General features: G+C 44.4%; 1 protein-coding gene across 2 annotated transcripts in view; it reads right to left on the minus strand.

Annotated features, from left to right (window-relative positions):
- KCNK4 (potassium two pore domain channel subfamily K member 4) overlaps positions 1-24,883 on the minus strand; it is a 36,982-nt gene extending 12,099 nt beyond the window's left edge. The window contains exons 1-4 of one of the 2 annotated variants that reach the window (XM_072118394.1): positions 24,514-24,883; positions 21,976-22,295; positions 14,988-15,105; positions 13,428-13,588 (exon numbers count right to left, since the gene is read on the minus strand). In XM_072118394.1, coding sequence (XP_071974495.1) covers positions 13,428-13,588; positions 14,988-15,105; positions 21,976-22,164 — 468 coding nt within the window. In that variant the 5' untranslated portion in view covers positions 22,165-22,295; positions 24,514-24,883. Of the gene's footprint in view, positions 1-13,427; positions 13,589-14,987; positions 15,106-21,975; positions 22,296-24,141; positions 24,444-24,513 lie in introns of those variants that run through there. The other variant, XM_072118395.1, reaches the window with a different exon arrangement.
- Positions 24,884-25,467: the final 584 nt, after the last annotated feature.

A 25,467-nucleotide genomic window follows, 5' to 3' on the forward strand; every position in this document is an offset into this window, starting at 1 on the left:
AATTTTCCGATGCCCAGGTTTTCCACCAGTCACAGTCTGTGGGTGATGATGACCTTCTTGACGTAGTGGAAGTGTGTAAAGAGGTGTCCGACGATGAGGAGACACGGTTGTCAGACAGTGGGGAAGTTGTTGTCAGGGCAGGAAGTCCGAGGGGGGAGCAGACTGAGGGATCGGAGGATGATGAGGTGACAGACCCAAGCTGGGTTGAGAGGCCGGGTGAACACAGTGCTTCTGAGACGGAGGAGAGTCCTCGACCAGAACAGGTTGGAAGAGGCAGTGGTGGGGCCAGACGGAGAGGCAGGGCCAGAGCTGGTGCATCAGCGCCAAATGTGTCAACTAGTGAAGCTCCCGTGGCGAGGGCTCTTGCGGCGAGGGCTAGATCTTCAGAAGTCTGGAGGTTCTTTAAGGAAACACCGGATGACCGACGGACTGTGGTGTGCAACATTTGCCAAACCAGGCTCAGCAGGGGTTCCACCACTACTAGCTTAACTACCACCAGTATGCGCAGGCATATGAATGCTAAACACCCCACTCAGTGGCAACAAGCCCGTTCACCTCCGGCCGTGCACACCACTGCTCCTTCCCCTGTGTCAGCTGCTAGTCAGCCCCCTGCCCAGGACCCTGCCACAAAAACCCCATCGTCGCCTCCACGATCCTCCACAGCATCCACCAGCGTTCAGCTCTCCATACCCCAGACGCTGGAGCGGAAACGCAAATATAGTGCAACCCACCCGCACGCCCAAGCCCTTAATGTGCACATCTCCAGATTGCTTAGCCTGGAGATGCTGCCCTATAGGCTAGTAGAGACCGAGGCCTTTCGCAACCTCATGGCGGCGGCCGCCCCTCGGTATTCGGTCCCCAGCCGCCACTACTTTTCCCGATGTGCCGTCCCAGCCCTGCACCAGCACGTGTCAGACAACATCATCCGTGCCCTGACCAACGCCGTTTCTGACAAGGTCCACCTGACCACGGACACGTGGACGAGTGCTGCCGGGCAGGGCCACTATATATCGCTGACGGCACATTGGGTTAACTTGGTGGAGGCTGGGACCGAGTCTGACCCTGGGGCTGCTCATATACTGCCGACGCCGAGGATTGCGGGGCCTACCTCGGTCCAGGTGTTTCAGGCCTACTATGCCTCCTCCTCCTCCCACCCCTCCTCCACCTCCTCCTCCGAACTACCATCCGTGGGCACGGCGCCATCAGTCGGTAGCTCTAGGCACAGCAGCAGTGCCGTCGCTAAGCGACAGCAGGCGGTGCTCAAACTGCTGAGCCTAGGCGACAAAAGGCACACCGCCCAAGAGCTATTACAGGGCATCACGGCGCAGACTGATCTGTGGCTGGCACCGCTGAACCTCAAGCCGGGAATGGTTGTGTGTGACAACGGCCGTAACCTGGTGGCGGCTCTGCAACTCGGCAGACTGACACATGTGCCATGCCTGGCCCATGTGTTAAATCTGATAGTTCAGCGTTTCCTCAAGACATACCCCAATCTGTCTGATTTGCTCACGAAGGTGCGCCGCATCTGTGCGCATTTCAGGAAGTCCAGCCCAGATGCTGCCACTCTCAGGGCAGCGCAGCGCCGCCTCCAACTGCCCGCTCACCGACTGTTGTGCGACGTGCCCACGAGGTGGAATTCAACACTGACCATGTTATCCAGAGTTTACCAGCAGCGCAGAGCGATTGTAGACTGCCAGATGTCAACTTCCACCAGAACTGGTAGTCAGGTCAGTCAGCTTCCTCAAGTCTACAATGAGGAGTGGACGTGGATGTCTGATATCTGTCAGGTGCTGAGTAACTTTGAGGAGTCAACACAGATGGTCAGTGGCGATGCCGCCATCATCAGCCTCACCATCCCGCTGCTTGGCCTGTTGAAAAACTCTCTGGTCAGCATGAAGTCGGAAGCTTTGCGCTCGTCACAAGAGACAGGGGAAGAATATTCCCTTGTTGATAGCCAAAGCACCCTCAGGTCTGTTTCTCAGCGCATATCGGAGGAGGTGGAGGTGGAGGAGGATGAGGAGGAAGAGGAGGAGAATGTTGGCGAGACACAAGAGGGGACCATTGTTGAGTCCTTCACTGTTCAGCGTGTATGGGCAGAAGAAGAGGAGTTGGAGGAGTTGGAGGAGGAGGAAATGGACAGTCAGGCCAGTGAGGGGAGTGAATTCTTACGCGTTGGTACTCTGGCGCATATGGCAGATTTCATGCTAGGCTGCCTATCCCGTGACCCTCGCGTTCAAAGAATTTATTCCAGCACCGATTACTGGGTGTTCACTCTCCTGGACCCACGGTACAAGCAAAATCTTCCCACTCTCATCCCTGCAGAGGAAAGGAGTGTGAGAATGCATGAATACCAGCAGGCCCTGGTGCACAAGCTGAAACAGTATTTCCCTTCTGACAGCGCTAGCGGCAGAGTGCGTAGTTCTGCGGGACAAGTAGCGAGGGAGAGTAGGCGAGCAGGCAGCTTGTCCAGCACTGGCAAGGGTACGCTTTACAAGGCTTTTGCCAGCTTTATGTCACCCCAGCAAGACACTGTCACCTGTCCCCAGTCTCGGCAGAGTAGGGCTGATCTTTACAGAAAGATGGTGAGGGAGTACGTAGCTGACCATACCATCGTCCTAAATGATCACACAGCTCCCTACAACTACTGGGTTTCAAAGCTGGACATGTGGCACGAACTGGCGCTGTACGCCTTGGAGGTTCTTGCCTGCCCTGCCGCTAGCGTCTTGTCCGAGCGGGTTTTCAGTGCAGCTGGTGGCATCATCACCGATAAGCGTACACGCCTGTCGACTGACAGCGCTGACAGGCTGACGCTTATTAAAATGAATAAAGGCTGGATTTCTCAGAATTTCCAATCTCCACCAGGTGAAGGAAGCTCAACCTGAATAATTGATCCACTCCTCCTCCTCCTCATTTTCCTCCTTCTCCTCCTCTTTGTACAGTAAAGCAGAGGAAAATGGCTATTTTTTGACAGGGCCCACTGGCTCTTGCTATAGTACTTCATGCATTTAATTTTTCTGGAGGGCCACCTACCCGGTCCTCTGTTTGAAACAATTTTTGTGAGTGCCACATACAGGCACTCAATCTATTCCATTTTACTGGAGGGCCACCTACCTGCTCCTCTGGTTTGAAAAATTTTTGGGACTGCCACATACAGGCACTCAATCTATTCCATTTTACTGCAGGGCCACCTACCTGCTCCTCTGGTTTGAAACATTTTTGGGACTGCCACATACAGGCACTCAATCTATTCCATTTTACTGGAGGGCCACCTACCTGCTCCTCTGGTTTGAAAAATTTTTGGGACTGCCACATACAGGCACTCAATCTATTCCATTTTACTGCAGGGCCACCTACCTGCTCCTCTGGTTTGAAACATTTTTGGGACTGCCACATACAGGCACTCAATCTATTCCATTTTACTGGAGGGCCACCTACCTGCTCCTCTGGTTTGAAAAATTTTTGGGACTGCCACATACAGGCACTCAATCTATTCCATTTTACTGCAGGGCCACCTACCTGCTCCTCTGGTTTGAAACATTTTTGGGACTGCCACATACAGGCACTCAATCTATTCCATTTTACTGGAGGGCCACCTACCTGCTCCTCTGGTTTGAAAAATTTTTGGGACTGCCACATACAGGCACTCAATCTATTCCATTTTACTGGAGGGCCACCTACCCGGTCCTCTGTTTTAAAAAATTTTTGGGACTGCCACATACAGGCACTCAATCTATTCCATTTTACTGGAGGGCCACCTACCTGCTCCTCTGGTTTGAAAAATTTTTGGGACTGCCACATACAGGCACTCAATCTATTCCATTTTACTGGAGGGCCACCTACCTGCTCCTCTGGTTTGAAAAATGTTTGGGACTGCCACATACAGGCACTATCCAAATTAAATTGTCTCCATAGCAGCCTCCACACGTTGTCTCCATTGCTACCTCCAAAAGTCGTCCATATAGCTGCCTCCATACATCGTCCCTTTATCAAACGAGGTGTGTCAGGCAGAAATTTGGGTTGTTTTCATGGATTCCACATCAAAGTTGTTAACTTTGTCGCCACCCTGCTGTGTTATCCACAAAATGTACTGGCAAACTTTTACCATTTAGGGATATTATTTCAGCGCTTCTTGCGCATCTGTTTACATTCCCCTCACCCGGCATATCCTAAACTTATAAGAACGCTACTACACTTGATCTTATACAAAAGGTTCTTAGAAGTGCTGTTTGGGGAGTAGCCTAGAGACAGGGGCTTGGATTGGCGAAAGCTCGCCTGGCAGCGGAGCGCCAGCTCCATGCGCATCATGCGCTTCTTGCGCATCTGTTTACATTCCCCTCACCCGCCATATCCCAAACTTATAAGAACGCTACTACACTTAACTTGGTGCAGGCTGGGACCGAGTCTGACCCTGGGGCTGGTCATATACTGCCGACGCAGAGAATTGCGGGGCCTACCTCGGTCCAGGTCTCAAAGGCCTACTATACCTCCTCCCACCCCTCCTCCACCTCCTCCTCCTCCGAATTACCATCCGTGGGCATGGCGCCATCAGTCGGTAGCTCTAGGCACAGCAGCAGTGCCGTCGCTAAGCGACAGCAGGCGGTGCTGAAACTGCTGAGCCTAGGCGATAAAAGGCACACCGCCCAAGAGCTATTACAGGGCATTCCACATCAAAGTTGTTAACTTTGTCGCCACCCTGCTGTGTAATCCACAAAATATACTTGCAAACTTTTACCATTTAGGGATATTATTTCAGCGCTTCTTGCGCATCTGTTTACATTCCCCTCACCCGCCATATCCTAAACTTATAAGAACGCTACTACACTTGATCTTATACAAAAGGTTCTTAGAAGTGCTGTTTGGGGAGTAGCCTAGAGACAGGGGCTTGGATTGGCGAAAGCTCGCCTGGCTGCAGAGCGCCAGCTCCATCCCAAGATCCAACTAACATAGTTGCAGCACCTTTAATCTACTACTAGTTCACTGCCTCCATAATAATAATAATAATAATCTTTATTTATATAGCGTCATCATATTCTGTAGCGCTTTACAAATCATAGGAAACAAATACAAATGTAATGTAACAGAGCACAACATTTGTATGGAACAACAGGAGTGAGGTCCCTGCTCGCCAGAGCTTACGGTTTATGAAGATGATGGGGTAACACGAGGTAAAAGAATATTTAATGGTCAAGCCATTCTTCTTAGGGAATAGAAAAAAATATAATAAATGGAATTGCTGTCGCTTGAACCACTCAGCCGTCATCTTATATACCAGGTCCAGGGTGAATGGGACTGCAGAGAAGTCTGGTGCCTGTTGGTTGCTGGATAACAGATGGGAGGACGACACAGGACGGGTTAGTAGAAGAGTTAAAACTTCATGCAGTTAATGAGTGTTATAGGCTTGCCTAAAGAAATGGGTTTTAAGAGCACGTTTGAAACTTTGGAGGTTAGGTATTAGTCTGATAGTCCGGGGCAGAGCATTCCATAGAATTGGTGCAGCTCTAGAGAAGTCTTGGAGACGCGAGTGGGAGGTCCGCACTAGGGTAGAGGTTAATCTAAGATCACTGGCGGATCTAAGAGCACGGGTTGGGCGATAGACTGAGATAAGAGAGGAGAGGTAGGGGGGTGCAGCATTATACAGAGCTTTATGGATGAGGGTTATTATTATTTTAAACTGTATTCGAAAGGAGACTGGCAGCCAGTGCAGCGATTGGCATGAACTGTAAGCATACATGGTCCCCTTATCAAACGAGCTGTGTCAGGCAGAATTTTGGGTTGTTTTCATGGCTTCCACAACAAACTTGTTAACTTTGTCGCCACCCTGCTGTGTAATCCACAAAAAATACTGGCAAACTTTTATCATTTACCGATATTATTTCAGCGCTTCTTGCGCAGCTGTTTACATTCCCCTCACCCGCCATATCCTAAACTTATAAGAACGCTACTACACTTGATCTTATACAAAAGGTTCTTAGAAGTGCTGTTTGGGGAGTAGCCTATAGACAGGGGCTTGGATTGGCGAAAGCTCGCCTGGCAGCGGAGCGCCAGCTCCATGCCAAGATCCAACTAACATAGTTTTAACTGCAGCACCTTTAATCTACTACTAGTTCACTGCCTCCATACATGGTCCCCTTATCAAACGAGCTATGTCAGGCAGAATTTTGGGTTGTTTTCATGGCTTCCATGTTAACTTTGTCGCCACCCTGCTGTGTAATCCACAAAATATACTGGCAAACTTTTATCATGTACCGATATTATTTGAGCGCTTCTTGCTCACCTCCTTTGGTTCCTCTCTGACACCCATTGGTTTGAAGCCTGAGTCCATTTAGGGTATGTCGCCATGACACTCTCTAGCCTGCTGCCTCTGCCTCTGCATGCCGTCCCCTATAGTGTCAGGGTCAATTATTGGATGTTTTAGATGCTATCTAGCTTCATTCTGTCACTCTGTCATGGCCATGCTGTTGCCCATAATTTTGGCATAATGTTGCGATTATGCAGCCTCAGAGGCATCCATGCAGGGGCAGCCTGCTGTTTCCTGTCCATTTCCGTGGTGTTTCCATCCTTTTCTGAGGTTCCCAGGTGTTTGGCCAAGCTTCCCTGTGCAGAGCCTTGGTCCCCTTGAAAAATGCTCGAGTCTCCCATTGACTTCAATGGGGTTCGTTATTCGAGACGAGCACTCGAGCATCGGGAAAAGTTCGTCTCGAATAACGAGTACCCGAGCATTTTAGTGTTCGCTCATCTCTATTCTTAACCCTTTAACGACTTGGCTCTTTTTCGTTTTTATGTTTACATTTTCCCTCCCAACCTTCAAATGCAGTGAAATTGGTGAAAAAATGCATTTGCGCCATTTTCCACTGTGTGAGATTACAGTAGGCAGATGGAGGGGGAAGTTCAGAAGATCAAGAGTGAGGGGGAGACATGCTCCTGCACATGAATAGTAACCTGTGAAACTACTGCACTCAGGGATCCTCTCTCTCCCTCTAATCTCCTCCTGTGTAATCCTGCAACAACAGGAAGTTCAAGGGGAGGGGAGACTTGCTCTGCTCATTGTAACAGTCTGTGAAGCTACAGTACTAAGGGGCTCTGGTAACAGCACCCTTCTGGCTTATTTGCATCTAAGTAAGTGCCCCTGGTTTATCATAGTGTATTTTGATGGTAGATTTAATTTAAAAACACAGTTGGAAATGCAAGCTAGAGATCCAGTTTCTGCCTATATTTCTAGTTCTGTAGATCACAGAACCACAAGCCCGATTCCAAACATAAAATTCATTAATATGACACCAAAAGTATGTTACTAAGTACTATAGAACTGAATATAGGGGCGTCTGAAATAAAAATTCCCCTGTAGCCTCTAAACTTGAATCATCTTAGGAAAAATCTGACTCTTCTCTGCTCATTTTTACATGACTTCAGAGGAGAATTTTTTTTAGGTAAATGGGTGAGAGTTCACATAAAAGAGGGAATTCTAGAAAGGACATTTCATACCCTATCTGAGGGGGCTGGTAGTTTAAGTGGGGTTAAATTTGGTGATAGGTTCCCTTTAAAGGGGCTAGCTGCTATTTTAATTTTTCATTTTCACTCAGCCAAGGTAAGTATCTTCTAAACATCACCTTACATCACCAGTTAAAGTCCAGTTCTTGGTGATGATGTCACATCCATCATTCATGTGACCTCATAGCCAGTCACAGGCCTCATCTGTCACTTCCAGTGAGGCCAGTGATTGACTCGCCAGCCATGTATATGATGGATGTGACTCCATCTCTTCAGGCCTGAAGTTTGCTTATCTCTGAAATGGCTCTGTGATACGTCAGTGATTCGCGCTTCCATTTCAGCAACCTGTCAATCCGAAAGCATCACTTAAACTCAAGTTTGACTGAGGAGATGCAAATCATCTATGGTGTCAATCTAATATAAAGTTGTGTCCGACATCACACTCTCTGCTGTCAAATCGTAAAAATCTCATATTTCACAGAGGTATCAAGTCTTTTAATGGAAAGAGTACAATAGTTATTTGTTAAAAATGTTCTAAAGGGGTTGTCCTACAAATAAATTTAGTTAGATTTGAATAGAGATTGCAAAATAGTGCCCCCTGCTGTTTTACAGCAGAATTTTATTCACATTTTTAAGGAAGTAGCTTATTGGTGCGAAAATCTGACACAACTTGGATGACGCTAGAAATTTACACTCACCGGCCACTTTATTAGGTACACCATGCTAGTAACGGGTTGGACCCTCTTTTGCCTTCAGAACTGCCTCAATTCTTCGTGGCATAGATTCAACAAGGTGCTGGAAGCTCCTCAGAGATTTTGGTCCATATTGACATGATGGCATCACACAGTTGCCGCAGATTTGTCGGCTGCACATCCATAATGCGAATCTCCCGTTCCACCACATCCCAAAGATGCTCTATTGGATTGAGATCTGGTGACTGTGGAGGCCATTTGAGTACAGTGACCTCATTGTCATGTTCAAGAAACCAGTCTGAGATGATTCCAGCTTTATGACATGGCACATTATCCTGCTGAAAGTAGCCATCAGATGTTGGGTACATTGTGGTCATAAAGGGATGGACATGGTCAGCAACAATACTCAGGTAGGCTGTGGCGTTGCAACGATGCTCAATTGGTACCAAGGGGCCCAAAGAGTGCCAAGAAAATATTCCCCACACCATGACATCACCACCACCAAATTGAGACTCATCAGACCAGGCAACGTTTTTCCAATCTTCTACTGTCCAATTTCGATGAGCTTGTGCAAATTGTAGCCTTAGTTTCCTGTTCTTAGCTGAAAGGAGTGGCACCCGGTGTGGTCTTCTGCTGCTGTAGCCCATCTGCCTCAAAGTTCGACATACTGTGCGTTCAGAGATGCTCTTTTGCCTACCTTGGTTGTAACGGGTGGCGATTTGAGTCACTCTTGCCTTTCTATCAGCTCGAACCAGTCTGCCCATTCTCCTCAGACCTGTGGCATCAACAAGGCATTTCCGCCCACAGAACTGCCGCTCACTGGATGTTTTTTCTTTTTCGGACCATTCTCTGTAAACCCTAGAGATGGTTGTGCGTGAAAATCCCAGTAGATCAGCAGTTTCTGAAATACTCAGACCAGCCCTTCTGGCACCAACAACCATGCCACGTTCAAAGGCATCAAATCACCTTTCTTCCCCATACTGATGCTCGGTTTGAACTGCAGGAGATTGTCTTTACCATATCTACATGCCTAAATGCACTGAGTTGCCGCCATGTGATTGGCTGATTAGAAATTAAGTGTCAACGAGCAGTTGGACAGGTGTACCTAATAAAGTGGCCGGTGAGTGTATATCAGCTTTATTTTGCTTTATCTGTGCACAACTCATAGGTCGGACAGTAGGTCGATGTCACGGCTCCTTATGGGCCAAACAAAGAGGAAATCCCGAGAGAGGGAGGTGGATAACATGGGGAAACAATATGAGAATGACGGAGGACAGGGGACCACAATTTGATGGAGATGGAGTACAGGAAGCCACAGTATGAGGGGGATGGAGGACAGGGGGCCACAATATGAGGGTAGGGAGCCACAATATGAGAGGGATTGTGGAAGACATGAGCCTACAATATGAGAGGGATCAAGGAAGACAGGAGGCTACAATATGAGGGAGATCAAGGAATACAGGAGGCAACTGTATTTTTTGGATGGAGAATAGAAGGCCACAGTAAAAGGAGGATAGTGATAGATGGCCACAATATGAGGGGGATGGAAGACAGGGCACCACAATATGAGGGAGATGGAGTACAGGGGACCACAATATGAGGAGTATGGAGAACAGGAGGTCATAATATGAGAGAGCATGGAGGATAGGAGGCCACAATATGAGAAAGGATGGAGGACACAAGGCCATAATATGTGAGAGGATGGAGGACAAGAGGCTACAATATGAGAGAGGATGGAGGACAGGAGGCCACAATATGAGGGAGATGGAGGACAAGAGTCTACAATATATGAGAGGATGCAGGGCAGGATGCCGCAATATGAGGGAGAGAGTGGAGGGGAGCCCGAGTACAGAAAGCTCGGGCATTATAAGTTTGGGGAGATAAAATAAAAGCAAGAATATTATATGTTGTTGAGTTGCATTAGGGAGTGTTATATGGGCCACCGGTGTTATAGGTGGCCACAGGAAGGGCATTATACTAATTGGGAGCCATTAAAGTCGATATTATACTATGTTTGGAGGTGAGACAAGGGGCGGACAATGGGTGGGGTTTAGTAAAAAAAAAAAAAAAGAGAGGGGCTTTTTGACCCACTTTCTCGAGCCCAAAAGTTGGGAGGTATGATTTAATCATACACTGGCACACAATGCTCCAGTGCATGGGATCAAGAAGGCTTATATGGAAATACAAACTTGCAAGTTTTTAAAATGTTTTCTCCTCGATTGGGCTATTTCTGAAGTTGAGATTAGGACTAGACAAATTGTACAAGGATTGACTAATTCTGACTAAATTCTGATCAAAATCGGTCTATTTGACACTCGGTTTGTGGGCAACTCGTCCTACAAAGATATTTTTTTACAGATATCTTAGGCTGTACCGTATGTTACATGATGACTGGACGCTGGCAGTGTGTAGCGGCATAGTGGTTTCACCCAGTTGTCAGTTCTAGCAAAGAAAAGGGATTTCAACTATGAAAACAGTATAGGAAGGAGGAGCCTAGGTTTTATGGAACAGAACCCAGGAATAGAGATGAGTGTACCCAATGGTCGGGTTCGGAGTTTGGGTTCAGCTACATGTCCCGGACGTATTGCTGGATGGGCAGCCAAACATCCAAAAATGGAAAAATGACTCTTGTAGCGACCAAGCCATGACTATGATTGGCCAGGGGGTGGCCATGGTTAGTTCGTCCGCCAATCCAGCAATAGTCCGGGGCAAGTGGCTTATTTCTGTCATCTTATGGTCAATAATAATAATAAACTATGAGAAAACCATATAATGCTGTGTACAATATTCTGTATACAGTTCTGTGCCATAAATGGAATAATCTGTCTGTCTCCGGCTCTATGTCTCTATAGCCAATATGGCTCTGGTCAGTTAATATACTAACAGACTACTTGCACTTTGTCTCATGTGATTTTCTGTCTGCACCAAACTCAAGTCAAAATCTAATTTCAAAAGCACAAAAAATTGAATTTCACATTGCAGATCGATAGAGGAGCTCTTCCTGAGACAAGGTTGAGTTAATGTATCTCTATAGAAGTACCCCAGGAGACAGCGGGAGGGTGAAGGAGCAGTGTGGAGCTCGTCCCCTCACCTTCGGCCAGGTGTACTGTATCTCTGAATCATAGGGAATTACTGGCAGTGGTATGATTCAGAGATACTCAGACAGAGGGATTGATTGTGAGGCCGATGAATATGGGATTGCCCTTATAAACCAATAAGGGTATAAAAATTTTTTGGAAAGAGCCTAGTGGGCAAATGGACTGTCTGGGTTGTCTCATTCACACTGCACACAGTACTTCTGTTTACAGATGAAGCAGAGTGGAATTAGTTTTTTTAGGAATTATGATACAGTTATAAGGCACCTACAACTTTTTTGTATACACAAAGTTTAGTTTTTAACTCAATGCAGTTTTTAAAAATGTTCGCTATTGGATCCAGCAGTGACTAGACATATAGCTCTATAGGGGGAGATTTATCAGAAGTGTCTGAGAGCAAAACTGTTCCAGTTACCTATGGCGACCAATCAGAGCTCAGCTTTCATTTTTCCATAGCCTTTTATAGAAGTAAAGCTGAGCTCTCATTGGTTTCCACAGGCAACTAGAACAGTTTTAGACACTTCTGATAAATCTCCCCCAATGTTCACATCAGACTTGACGCAATAGAACCCAAAATATACCCCCCATAGCAGGGTCACATATCCCTTTCACTATCTGTTGGGCAGCCTTTCGTGTGTCAGACCAAAAACATCCAACATTAAAAACTTTCTCATTGATCAGAATTTGCAGTGGAGGATCCTAATGTCTGGTACAAAATCTGCAGTGTCACCAGATTTTACCCCACTTAACTACTAGCCCCTCAGGTAGGGTGTGACATTTCACCCATTTACCTATAAAAAGTCTCCTCCAAAGTCATGTGAAAATGAGCAGAGAAAAGTCAGATTTTGCTCGATATGAGTCACTTTTAGAAGCTACAGAAGGAGTGTCACTTCAGACTTCTCTATCTGTGGCTCTATAATGCCTAGAAACATGGTGTCATATTAAAGATAAGAATCTCATCTTTCAAACTGCATCAGACTTATGGTTTTGTGAGCTACAGAACTAGAGATATGGTCTAAATTTAAAAATATTTATTGTTGAGCATTAAACACTTTAGATCTAACTTTAGTAAATCTCAGTTTCAGATGTAAAGATTGTAACCCACTTTTGTCACCACGTATAGTGTAGAACATAATGCTATAAAAAACATAATTAGCACATATATACCTATGCTATACCAGGATGATACATTGCGGCAAATTTTACAAGAGGGCTTCTCCTTTTCCACCAGAAAAGCCCCAACCATAGGTAGTATACTGTCTCCGAGTGACACTAACAGAAACATTCATACAAGGTCTTGGCTAAACACCAAAGGATTTTTTAAGTGTGGGGCTAAAATCTGTAAAAGTTGCAAATTTGCACGAAATTGCAAAACAACATTAGACAAAAATAAAAATACGGAAATTACCATACGCGATTTTATTAACTGCAATACAAAAAATGTTGTTTATTGCATTACATGCACTTTTTGCAACAAAGATTATATAGGTTGTACAAGCAGGGCATTATAAGAACGCATAAGAGAACACCTCAATGGTGTCACCAATCCTGATTATATAAACCCATCCAATGCCGCCAGGCACTTTATTAACCATCATGATAGAGATTTATCGGGTTTTATTTTCTGTGGCTTGGAAAGGGTTAAACAGAATAGAAGGGGTGGCGATCTCAGAAGAAAACTTCTGAATCGGGAGGGATTTTGGATCCTCACTAAGGATTGTATATATCCTAGAGGATTCAATGTGTGACTTGTTAGTCAATTACTAAATCCCAAACTTTTGTTTGTGTTTCTGTCATACATTATGATGTTTTGTCTTATACCACGATGTTTTTTATTGTATAAACACATAGTGTCTGAGGTGCGACAGAGACACACACACCTGTGAATTACCTTACCATTTCCGGTATCTAGAGTACAAGTGTCTCTCACACCACACTCACTTTTTATCTATGACTAAGGACCGTAAAGGTCAGAAACGCGTCAGATACTGTTTTATGTTGTAACCGCTGTATCCATGCAAGAATAAAGCTTAAAGTTTTTCGATACTAACAAGCAAGAGTGCGACCCTCATCCTTTACAAGTTTATTAAAGATTGTAAGTCATATCTACAGCATATATATAATTAATATTATAAGAGATATGTGTTCTTACCAAGAATATCATTTCCACTTTCCCAATGCCCTTGCGCAGAGCAGATCCCAAATGGTCACCAACTCCAGCCAATAGGATACCAAAAAGAGGAATGCCAAAAAGTGCGTAGAAAATACAGAACATCCGTCCACCTTCTGTTTTAGGAGCGTTGTTACCAAATCCTGTAATATATCAAATCGTTAGGAGTATTCAAATAATATCAATATCAGACATTTCTTTCTTACCGTATTTTCCGGACTATAAGGCGCACATAAAAGCCTTGGATTTCCTTGGAAATCCAAAGTGCGCCTTATAGTCCGGTGCGCCCTATAGGAGGGCAGCGGACCTACTTACATAGGTCCCCGCTACCGGAGACAGCAGATCTCCAGCGGGAACTGCAGACCACGCGGCACGAACAACTTCTGCCGTGTCGGTCTGCAGTTCCCACTGGAGATCTGCTGTCTCCGGTAGCGGGGACCTATGTAAGTATGCCATTCTCCACCTCCCGCTCACCTTCCCCGCGTTCCGCGTCTCGGCGTCGCGTCGCGTCTCGTCCCGTCGGGTCTTCGCTCCGCCCCCGGACCTCCGCCATGCCCCCGACCCTGCGCCTTATAGTCCGATGCGCCTTATATATGGAATTATTACATATATAAGGCCCATCGGACTAATGCGCCTTATATTCCGGTGCGCCTAATGGCCTGGAAAATACGGTACTCCCCAAATATTAACAGTTATACATTTTGCCAATATACTTTCTGTTTTGATTCCTCAGGGTTTTCTAGATCTCTGCTTGCTGTCATCTTAAAGGAACCTTCATCGTTTACTTCATATGGATAAAAATCTTTCCATGTCAATGGAGTCGTGCACCTGTGTGACATCACATGACCAGGGACCAGGTTTTATCCACAGGAAGAAAACAATGAAGCTTCCTGTTAAAATGAACCTGTCACCAGGAATGTAATTTTTAACTGGTGACAGGTTCCAATATCCTATGCTATCCTGATTTTAAAAATGCTTTTGTCAGCATTCTGAATCATTTCACTACTTTACAAAAATGTATTTCACATTACCTGGCACCCTGACAACAGCAGGTGAGTGCAAGGATAAGGAGCAGCTGCAGCCTGTATACATGTGTCTCAGTCTCCTCATGCATACATCCTCTACTCTACACAATCTCCTGCCTGCTCAATGCACACGACAGAAAAGGGGGAGGGGGAGTTGGAGCTTCAGCCTCCCAGAAATCACCACACCCTGCTGGCAGCAAGCCAGGTAATGTCTAGAAAAGTTTTATAAAGTAGTGGTAGTATTCAGTATTTAAAACCAGCATAGCTTAGGCTATTGGAATCTGTTACCAGCTAAAAATTACTTTCCTACTGACAAGTTCCCTTTAAATGACAGAAAGCAGAAATCTAGAAAACCGTGAAGAATTGATACAGAAAGTATATTGGAAAATTGTATAATTTTTCATTACACAAACAATAGCAATTATTTAGTGAAAGTGGATAACCCCTTGAAGTGGTATGCTAGTACAGAAAGTTTGGTTACCACCCCCAGCCGGAGAGAGATTAGGAAGACCATTACCGATTGTAGTGATGACTGTGCCTGCAAAAAAGAAGCAACTCCCGATGTCCCACTTTGTGCTGGCATTGGTGCCATTGGTTGCAATATCCGCCCCAGAACCTAAGGCTTCCTTCACCTGCTGTAATGGCAGAGATACAGTTAGTTTCCATTCATTATAATAATGTAACATAAGCTGAATGTAGGGAAGTTCTGCTGTAATAGGCACTACTAGTGATAGAACACTGTCAGGGAAACTGAACTGTGTCCACACTTTTTTTTTTTTTGCAGCTTATTTGTGGCAGATCATACAAAGGATCCCATTCATTTCTATGGAAAAAAATCCAATGCCATAAATTTTTATCCATTTTGTAACATTCTTCTATGTTTTATGTATGTATTGGAGATGTTGTGAGGCGCCAATGGGAGAAGATCTATTAAAATAAAAACAAAATCCTGCAAACTTTGCAAATTTATCAGATAAAATGACGGACTTCATCATAGTGGGATGAAAGGTGTCTGTCAGGTTTTACTTAAAGGAAACCTACCACGAGGAATCTACTATCAGAAGTAGATGTGATGGTAGATTCCTCCTGCTGCCTCTGCCCTAATCTGTAATTTAATAATCCTGGAACCTAAGTTTTTAGTAATATGTAAATTAACTGCAGAGGCTACTGGGGCGTGTACTAACCGTAGCTCCCAGTGCTTTGCCAGGTTAGTACACGCCCCAGTAGCCTCTGTAGATAATTTACATATTACTAAAATAAAGTTTTTTAACAAGTTAGGTTACATTCCAGGATTATTACATTACAGATTAGGGCAGAGTCAGAAAGGAGGAATCTACCATCACATCTAATTGATGCAGATTCATCATAGTAGGTTTCCTTTAAGTTTTCTGGTTATGTGATGGAACAGACTGGGGCAGATTTACTTACCCGGTCCGTTCGCGATCCAGCGGCGCGTTCTCTGCGCTGGATTCGGGTCCGGCTGGGATTCATCAAGGTAGTTCCTCCGCCGTCCACCAGATGGCGCTGCTGCGCTGAAAAGCATCTGAACGCGTTGGAGTTCACCGGCTCGGGCTGAGTGAAGGTAAGCGCGTCCCAAGCGACACATTTCTTTTTTTAAATGCGGCGGTTTTTCCGAATCCGTCGGGTTTTCGCTCGGCCAGGCACCCGATTTCCGTCGCGTGAATGCCGGCGCCAATGCGCCACAATCCGATCGCGTGCGCCAAAATCCCAGGGCAATACAGGGGAAATCGCCGCAAATCGGAAATATTCGGGTAACACGTCGGGAAAACGCGAATCAGGCCCTTAGTAAATGACCCCCACTGTCTTTATCATCGAGGTTGGTGGCTAAGGTGTTAAAAAAAATTATATAAAAAGTCAGTTCATCATCAGGTCTTCCTAAGATATTTTTGGATGTTTTTAAGCCAAGAATAAAAATGTAAGTATTTACAGTATGTTGAAGGCGGTCCCTGGGTTATGTACCAGATAGATTATATGAGGGAGATTTATCATCAAGTTTCTGAGGTAAAACTGGTCTAATTGCCCTTGGAAACCAATCAGAGCCCAGCTTTAATTTTATAAACAGCTGTGGGAAAATGAAAGCTGAGCTCTAATTGGTTGCCATGGGCAACTAGACCGGTTCTGCTCTAAGAGACTTCTGGTAAATCTCCCCCTATAGGTTTGTTAAAATGAATTTGTATCTAAATCAGACCATGCATACTAAGTAAGTGTAGCTCCAGCCATTTTTGTCCCTGTGACAATTGGATTTAAAACAATTTGGTTCCACATGTAAACAAGGATGAATAATAAAGCTTCATTGCAGACACCTTACAGTATATCACTGCAGCTTGGGCCTAAAGTTCAGAGCTTCACCAGAGGTCACAGTGGGCAGGAGGTTCATTTGTTACTAGGGTTGTACTAGGTCTGAAAGTTGGGTGTGCTTAAAGAAAATCTATCACATGGATGCAGTGCTGGCCTGAATATATAAGTGCACCTGCAGGATAGGCCACTCCTCTGGTGCACCGAGATCGTTTCCATAAAGAATTTTCAAGATTAATCCCAAAGTGGGCTGGAAACGCAAAGTTCAGGTTCATACTGTTTTATTTTTTTACTCTTTAATAGCCAAATCAATAGAGACCCAATTGTACACAGCTATGTTTCTGTGTCATTGCATCTCATGAGTGAAGAATAGGAAACTAGTTCAGCTAGGTGAGAGGCCATCGACGTAGGTCAGAAAGGGATTCATTCAGCTATGAAGATAGCCTTTGCAAGTGCCATTTTTAGGTGTGCAGAATCTTGAAAACCAGGAAGTCTGGGTAAGGAATATGCAATTAAATGTTCTACTGTGGGACAAGAAAAACTATATAAAATATATAACTACCGTATATACCTTCCGTATATATGTCTGAGAGCAAGACTGTTTAAGTTGCTCATGACAACCAATCAGAGCTCAGCTTTAATTTTCTCACTGCAGTTTTTAAAATGAAAGCTGAGTTCTTATTGGTTGCCACGAGCAACTTAATTCTGTTTGCTCTTAGACACCTCCAATAAATTGGAAGTGTTATCTTATATGAGGCAAGCACACAACTGTTAATGGGAGCCAAAATTGTGTCAAAAAATTGTGGCTAGTGCACGGCCCCTATCGACTTCTATACTTCTATTATGCATGGGCAGGACGTAGTGAGGCCGCCTTGTATCAGAGCACTGTGACCGTGCAGCACCACAAATTATACAGTAAGTCCTTTCCCTGGGTACTTTGCATGGACATGAACTCACCCCTCCCGTGTCAGCCGGGACACCAACATTACAAAGCTCGTTGTTTGCCAAACGTATTTAGCACGTGGCCATGTTCATCTAGTCTCAGTCTATTTAGTTTTAGCTAAATAATGATCCAAATAGCGGTCATGACATAGTTACATAGTTAATATGGTTGAAAAAAGACACATGTCCATCAAGTTCAACCAAGGAAGGGAAGGGATTGGATGAGGAATGGATGTAAGGGAAACATTTCTATATTTTAACATAACCATCAATGTTACTGATGCATCTAGGCCCTTCTTGAAGCTCTCTGCTGTCCCTGCTGTGACCTGAGCACCTGAGCTCGGCTATTCTATCATGCTTGCTTTACACTGTATGGTTCTTGGTAATGGTCCCACATTTTGACTGATCGATCTATGAACTAGTAATAAACAGTTAACAGTGTAATAGGAAAGATGTGGTGTATGTATAGACAATCATTAAGCATAAACTAAACTGGCATTCAAGCCCTAACAAATCCCCCCCTGTGTACCATTATTGTTGGATCAGACCTTGTAAGGAGTTGTCTGATATTACAGAAACATGTGTAGCAGCACTTTATATATAATAATGTAATAATCCTACAATAACTCTTCCTGTCTAAGTGCAGCATTAAACTGATGAATTTCCAGAAGTATCTCTATAAGAAAATTTAAATATAATATAGCATCATTTTGTGTGTGTTTTTTTGTCTTTAGTACAGTTTCTACAGACTGTAAATGGTAACAAAACAAAATGGCACTTCTGGATCTTTATCATAATTTTAAAAGTTGATTTCAGAAGGAAGGAGGTGAAGGATAACAAATATAAGAAGATTACCACAGTCACAGTGCCTCGATCTTAAATGGTAACAAAACAAAATGGCACTTCTGGATCTTTATCATAATTTTAAAAGTTGATTTCAGAAGGAAGGAGGTCAAGGATAACAAATATAAGAAGATTACCACAGTCACAGTGCCTCGATCTTTGAGTAAGTGTCCCTGGTTTATCATGATGGATTTCAATGGAAGATTTCCTTGACAGGGAAACGGTCGCTAGATTTTACCCCATTAAACTACCAGGTAGTGTATCTAGGGTTCTGTAGATCACAGAACACAGGCCTGGTGCAATCTGAAAGATGAGATTCTTATCTTTACTATGACACCAGTTATGTTTCTAGGTACTATAGAACCAATGGTAGGGGCGTCTGAAGTGACCCTCCCTCTGCAGTCTCTAAACTCTTTCTCAGCTCATTGTCACGTAAATTTGGAGGAGATTTTTGTAGGTAAATAAGTGAGATTTCACATAAAAGAGGAAATTCTATAAAAAGATATTTCATCGCATACCTGAGGAGGTTAGAAGTTAAATGGGTTGAAATCTGGTGACAAAGCCCCTTTAAAGGAAACCTACCACTGCTCGCATGATAAAATCATGCGAGCAGACCACCCGGTAGGCTATTTAATACTGATGCCGGTACATACTTTAGTTAGGCACGGCGATCGTTAGTTTAGATTAAAAAATGTTTTACTTACATATGAAAATATTCCTCCGCTGCTACCCCTACGTCATCTTCGGAAGGGAGATGCCTTCCGATCTTTAATTATTCACGCCTCCTTCATTGTAGCCGTTTCCTTCGGGTGCCGAGAGCCGTGACGTCACCAAGCTCTTGGCACCTATCGCGCATGCGCAGATACTAACTCTCACACAGCCGGACAGCGATAGGTGCCGAGAGCTTGGCGACGTCACGGCTCTCAGCACCCGAAGGAAACAGCTGCAATGAAGGAGGCGTGAATAATTAAAGATCGGAAGGCATCTCCCTTCCGAAGATGACGTAGGGGTAGCACCGGAGGAATATTTTCATATGTAAGTAAAACATTTTTTTATATAAAATAACGATCGCCGTGCCTAACTAAAGTATGTGCCGGCATCAGAATTAAATAGCCTACCAGGTGGTCTGCTCGCATGATTTTATCATGCGAGCAGTGGTAGGTTTCCTTTAAGGGGTTTTCTAGAACTCTAGTTACTGTTTTTAAGTCATCCACGCTAGATAAACTGGTTTACAGGATCATAGCTGTCTGGAACCAGACAAAGCTCCAAACGTTGTGTAGTGGCCATGTATGGTACTGCATCTACATTACATAATATAAACTTTTTTCTTGTTCCAGAGACACTTTAATAAGCGGATCTGATTCTTTACAACTGGTAGGCTATTTAATTCTGATGCCGGCACATACTTTAGTTAGGCACGGCAATCGTTAGTTTAGATAAAAAAATGTTTTACTTACATATGAAAATATTCCTCCGCTGCTACCCCTACGTCATCTTCGGAAGGGAGATGCCTTCCGATCTTTAATTATTCACGCCTCCTTCATTGTAGCCGTTTCCTTCGGGTGCCGAGAGCCGTGACGTCACCAAGCTCTCGGCACCTATCGCGCATGCGCAGATACTAACTCTCACACAGCCGGACAGCGATAGGTGCCGAGAGCTTGGTGACGTCACGGCTCTCGGCACCCGAAGGAAACAGCTGCAATGAAGGAGGCGTGAATAATTAAAGATCGGAAGGCATCTCCCTTCCGAAGATGACGTAGGGGTAGCACCGGAGGAATATTTTCATATGTAAGTAAAACATTTTTTTATATAAAATAACGATCGCCGTGCCTAACTAAAGTATGTGCCGGCATCAGAATTAAATAGCCTACCAGGTGGTCTGCTCGCATGATTTTATCATGCGAGCAGTGGTAGGTTTCCTTTAAGGGGTTTTCTAGAACTCTAGTTACTGTTTTTAAGTCATCCACGCTAGATAAACTGGTTTACAGGATCATAGCTGTCTGGAACCAGACAAAGCTCCAAACGTTGTGTAGTGGCCATGTATGGTACTGCATCTACATTACATAATATAAACTTTTTTCTTGTTCCAGAGACACTTTAATAAGCGGATCTGATTCTTTACAACTAAGTTACCTATAGATATCCATATACAGGCTGTCCCCAGGTTACGTACAAGATAGGTTCTTTAGGTTTGTTATTAAGTTAAGTTTGTATGTAAATGGAAACTGTATATTTTATAATTGTAACTCCAGAAAAATGTATTTTTTGTCCCAGTGCCAACTGGATTTTCATTATTTTTTGTCACAGTAACAAGGATTTATCGATAAAACTTCATTACAGACACCTTACAGCTGATCATTGCAGTCTGGGACTAAAGTAACATCCAGAGGTTGCTTCACCAGAGGTCACAGAGGTCCGTCTGTAACTAGGGGTCATCCTTAAGTCTTGAACTGTCTGTAGTCCTCTGGGGATCAGAACAAACTCTATTCCTACAGCGGTATATTGTAAGCAGGTGAGTGATTAATAAAACATCTATAATTTACCTGTATACATTGTAAACATCACATCATTCACAATGTATCACATGACAAGTAACAATTGATAAAGTAACAGATGTTAACTCCTATGGAACATCTCATCCATAATCTATGTCCTCATTCACCGCATAGAAGTTGTTGTGTTTTCTATGATTTTACCATAGCTCGGGGCATTTATAAGAGAATGATGGTAACATCTGGGGTGGTCCAGACAGTTAACACTTTCCTGTCCTGCATGGTAATAGAATGTTGCGAAATATATACAATTCTGCAATCAGTTGTACCATTATGGCACTATGTGGCCCGCACTAATAAGTTCCTGTAGGGCACTGGGTATTCCTTGCTAAATTTAGAGTTGGCTACAATTTCAGCAGATTATACTTTTTTATCAAGTAATTGGGTGTTGGGCGGGTCAAAGTAGATTTCACCCCCAATATCCCACATTTAAATTTCAGGATATGAAAGGGGTTTCTATCACAGTCAGATGACTACAAGTAATCAGTTTTGGCACCCAATATAATATTCAGGTTTGCTTTTGTCAGGGGTGAAGTCTGGAACTGCCAACCCCACAGATAAGAGCCTAACCTTATTAGGTGCTGAAACAGTGGTGACCCTTAATAAAGGTTGCAAAAAAGTGTGATGACACCCATTAAAGGAAGCAAATAGTTAGAGTTGGTGGAGAGGGTAAGAATTGTTATTCCCTCTATAGACATATCAATGTAATAGACCTTTTATGAAATATTTATGGTAAAATGTATTCAATGTGATAAGTCAAGACAATTCATTACAACAAATATCTGGTACTTAGATTTTTTCTTACAACCTATGTCTGTTCTTCACTCTTCACTCAAGTATGTATGGTCTCACCAGCACAAAGGTGTCGAGAACATCCTCCTGTACACACATGTTCTCCTCTAGGAACCTTCTCCGTTGTTCCATCAGAAGGTTCTGTTGCTGAGTCTCATAGGGTTGCTCAAGCATCTGGAAGACCACTGCCCCAGTCACTAGGTAGCCAAGGACTACACCAAGCAAGGCCAACACAGTCTTCTTCTTCATGACGTTTTTATTCTGTACTACCTCCTCCTCAACCCCGACCTGGTCTCCAAGAAGAATTGAATCTTGGGAAGAGCAAGTCAGTGGATACAGAAAGCCTTCGGGTAGACCGCCTACTGGAGAGTGGCAAGACACTATAGAGAAGAGGGAGACAGAAACAAACTTCTAGTACTGAAAGTAATAATGTAGAGAGTAATAATGTAGAGAGGATGACTACTTACAGATTACTGATCAATAGCCAAACCGTGTGTCACATCATACTGCGTAACAGTCTATGGGGCTCATTTACTAAGGGTTCGGACGCCGCACTTTCGTTTGGTTTCCCGAATATTTCCGATTTGTGCTGATTTGCCCGGCGCACCGGCTTTGATTGTGGCGCACCGGCTTTCACGCAACAGAAATCGGGGAGCGTGGCCATCGGACAACCCGACGGATTCGGAAAAACTGCAGAATTTAAAAAGCGATTTGTGTCGCATGATCAAGCACTCACATGCACCGGGAAGAAGAAGGTGAACTCAGGCGGACCTCGGCATAGCAGTGACACCTGTTGGATATCGGACGCACGATCTTAGTGAATGCCGGCAGACCCGAATCCTCGTCGGACAACACACCATGGGATCGCGACTGGACCGGGTAAGTAAATGTGCCCCTATGTGTCTAGTAGTAGACACATTCATGAGTGATCGTATAGACCACAAGGTGTCTTTCTCTTATGTAAGGAGGCAACTAGAGGCTTGATACACTTTCAATAGCTGTTGGGGGAATGTTCTTCTGGCTAACAGCTATTCCTCTCAGCACCCCCATAGACATGTATGCTCAGATCAAGCTAGCGTGTCTTTTTAATAATAAGAGGAAAATAGGTCACTGCCAGATGTTTGAGGGAGAAACATCCCCAATCTTTCTTTAACCTAGAGCCCTTCATTGCCCCACAAACATAAGATAGGAACTGGTCCTGACGAAACTGTCCAGTTTGGATTATTTTTCCTTTATGTGTGTGAACACCTTAAAGGAAACCTACCACTTGTAGTGGCAGGTTTCTGATGGAAATACCGGGCACCAGCTCAGGGTGAGCTGGTGCCGGAGCTTATTTTCGTTAGTGTTTTAAACCGCGGTATCGCGGTTTAAAACACTTTTTAAACTTTATAGCCGGCGCAGGGAGGTACGCGCTCGGCGCTTACCATGTGCGCGGCTCTCCTTCACTTCCTATGTAGCCGCGCGCATGGTAAGCGCCGAGCGCGTACCTGCCTGCGCCGGCTATAAAGTTTAAAAAGTGTTTTAAACCGCGATACCGCGGTTTAAAACACTAACGAAAATAAGCTCCGGCACCAGCTCACCCTGTGCTGGTGCCCGGTATTTCCATCAGAAACCTGCCACTACAAGTGGTAGGTTTTCCTTTAAGACGTGGGAAGAGGGAGTGTGCCCATCTAACCCATCTAAGAATATGGCAAGTCCTTTTCCAAACTATAATGTCATGGTAAGACACAGGGAGTCAGGAGATTCCAAATTTATGTTTCAATCTGTATAAGTTACACCCAGCTTTTCCAAACTTCATATATCTTATATGATATATCACTGACTATGCAACAATTTTCTGACTTGGAACATGCAGATCCCATTATCCATTGAATTAATTACTACACCTTGGGAGCAATGATCCTAATAGATAGCATCGCCTTCTTTATCACTGAAATACCGTGACTTGTAAATCAAGTTTTAAGTGAAGTAAGAAGGCTAAGAATCCAACTGTCACCTATATCGATTGTCGCTTATTTACAGGGTAATAAAATGGAAGCAATTGTGAGTATTGGTTCGTTATATTAAGGAGAAAGTGCGGTATAGGTGGGTGTCAGAAGGTGCCAGAATTATACAATATTTAGTAATATGTAGATTGAACAGATAAATGATAACTATGTAGCCAGCCAGCAAAACATACACGCAAGCAGCAGCGTCAGCAAAAGTAAGCAAAGTGCGGGGTCTTACCAGAACGGAGAGTCCAATAGACACCTGCACACTCAGTTACCTCACCCCCTCACCAGCGGGGCCCGCAGCTCACCCCTTCTATCTGATGCCCAAAGGAAAGTGATCCCCACACTGAATCCTCCCTCCTATCCACACACTGCATGGGCGTGGAAAGAGGGAGTGAATAAGGGAAGAAGGAGTGAAATAAAACACAGACATCGAGACATCAGGAGAAAAAGATGAAGACAGACGAGGATGGAGATGTAGAGGGATTGGAGGAGATGGAAAAACAATGAGCGAGACAGAGATATAGCGGAGGAGAATGAAGGAGGGTGCAATAATGCTCTAAAAGCGTACAGGCTCATTAACCAGTGCTTTGCCAGTGTAACTTACCACAATCGTGAAGATCTCCGCTTACCCTGCACTTGCAGCGAAGGCAATCGATTAACCCTTCCAGCACTTAATTGACCACCATCGCCATGTATAGCTCAGCCACCATAATTCCACTTCTGAAAGCATTTTTGCCACCCCACCCCTGCAGATCATTGGAGATGATCCCGCCAGACTGGGCCACTACTACTCCATGTATGAAAAGAGTAGACCCCCGAAAAAACTTTAGCCCCTCTCTTAACCCCATAGCATCAAATAGATTGCGTCCACTGCAAAGCATCACCAACTAAGACTAGGCAGCGTTGCATAACAGCCCCACCCATTCTTGCCAAAATCCTCATAGCATCCTCGTAGCTCCAGACCTGCAGTGTCACCTCACCCCTCCCACTCTGGCAGTGAGGGGGTTAATGCTTCATTGTACCCTAGCAGCTCAGCACACAGAAATGATGATGGCAATCGATAAGGATCATTCCCAGTACTACCTGCCACTTAACCTCACTGCTTAACCCTTTCACAGGATGGGTATCCCAAAACATTGAGATGTATGTGCTGCAGAGTTCTGGTAGAATATAATTCATGTCTTTAATGCAGCATCCGGGGCAATGCCTATCTATGTATGCAATGATCTTAGTACATGATTGCAATTTTTATTTTTTCAAAGGGATGAAGCCCTGAATGAAACCTAATTTACAAGCCATCATATTCTCCCTCAAGGTGTAGCACACAATAATAATAATTCTGTTATTTATATAGCGCACACATATTACACAGTGATGCACAGAGCTTACCAAATCAGTCCCGGTCCCCATTGGGGCTCACAATCTAATCAACCTACCAGTATGTTTTTGGAGTGAGGGAGGAAACCGGAGGACCCGGAGGAAACCCACGCAAACACGGATATGTCTGTTTCCCTTTAAGAGCTGAAAATATATAGGATGATGTGGGGATTTTTCTCCT

This window comes from Engystomops pustulosus, chromosome 7, assembly GCF_040894005.1.
Source record: "Engystomops pustulosus chromosome 7, aEngPut4.maternal, whole genome shotgun sequence".
NCBI lineage: Eukaryota > Metazoa > Chordata > Amphibia > Anura > Leptodactylidae > Engystomops > Engystomops pustulosus.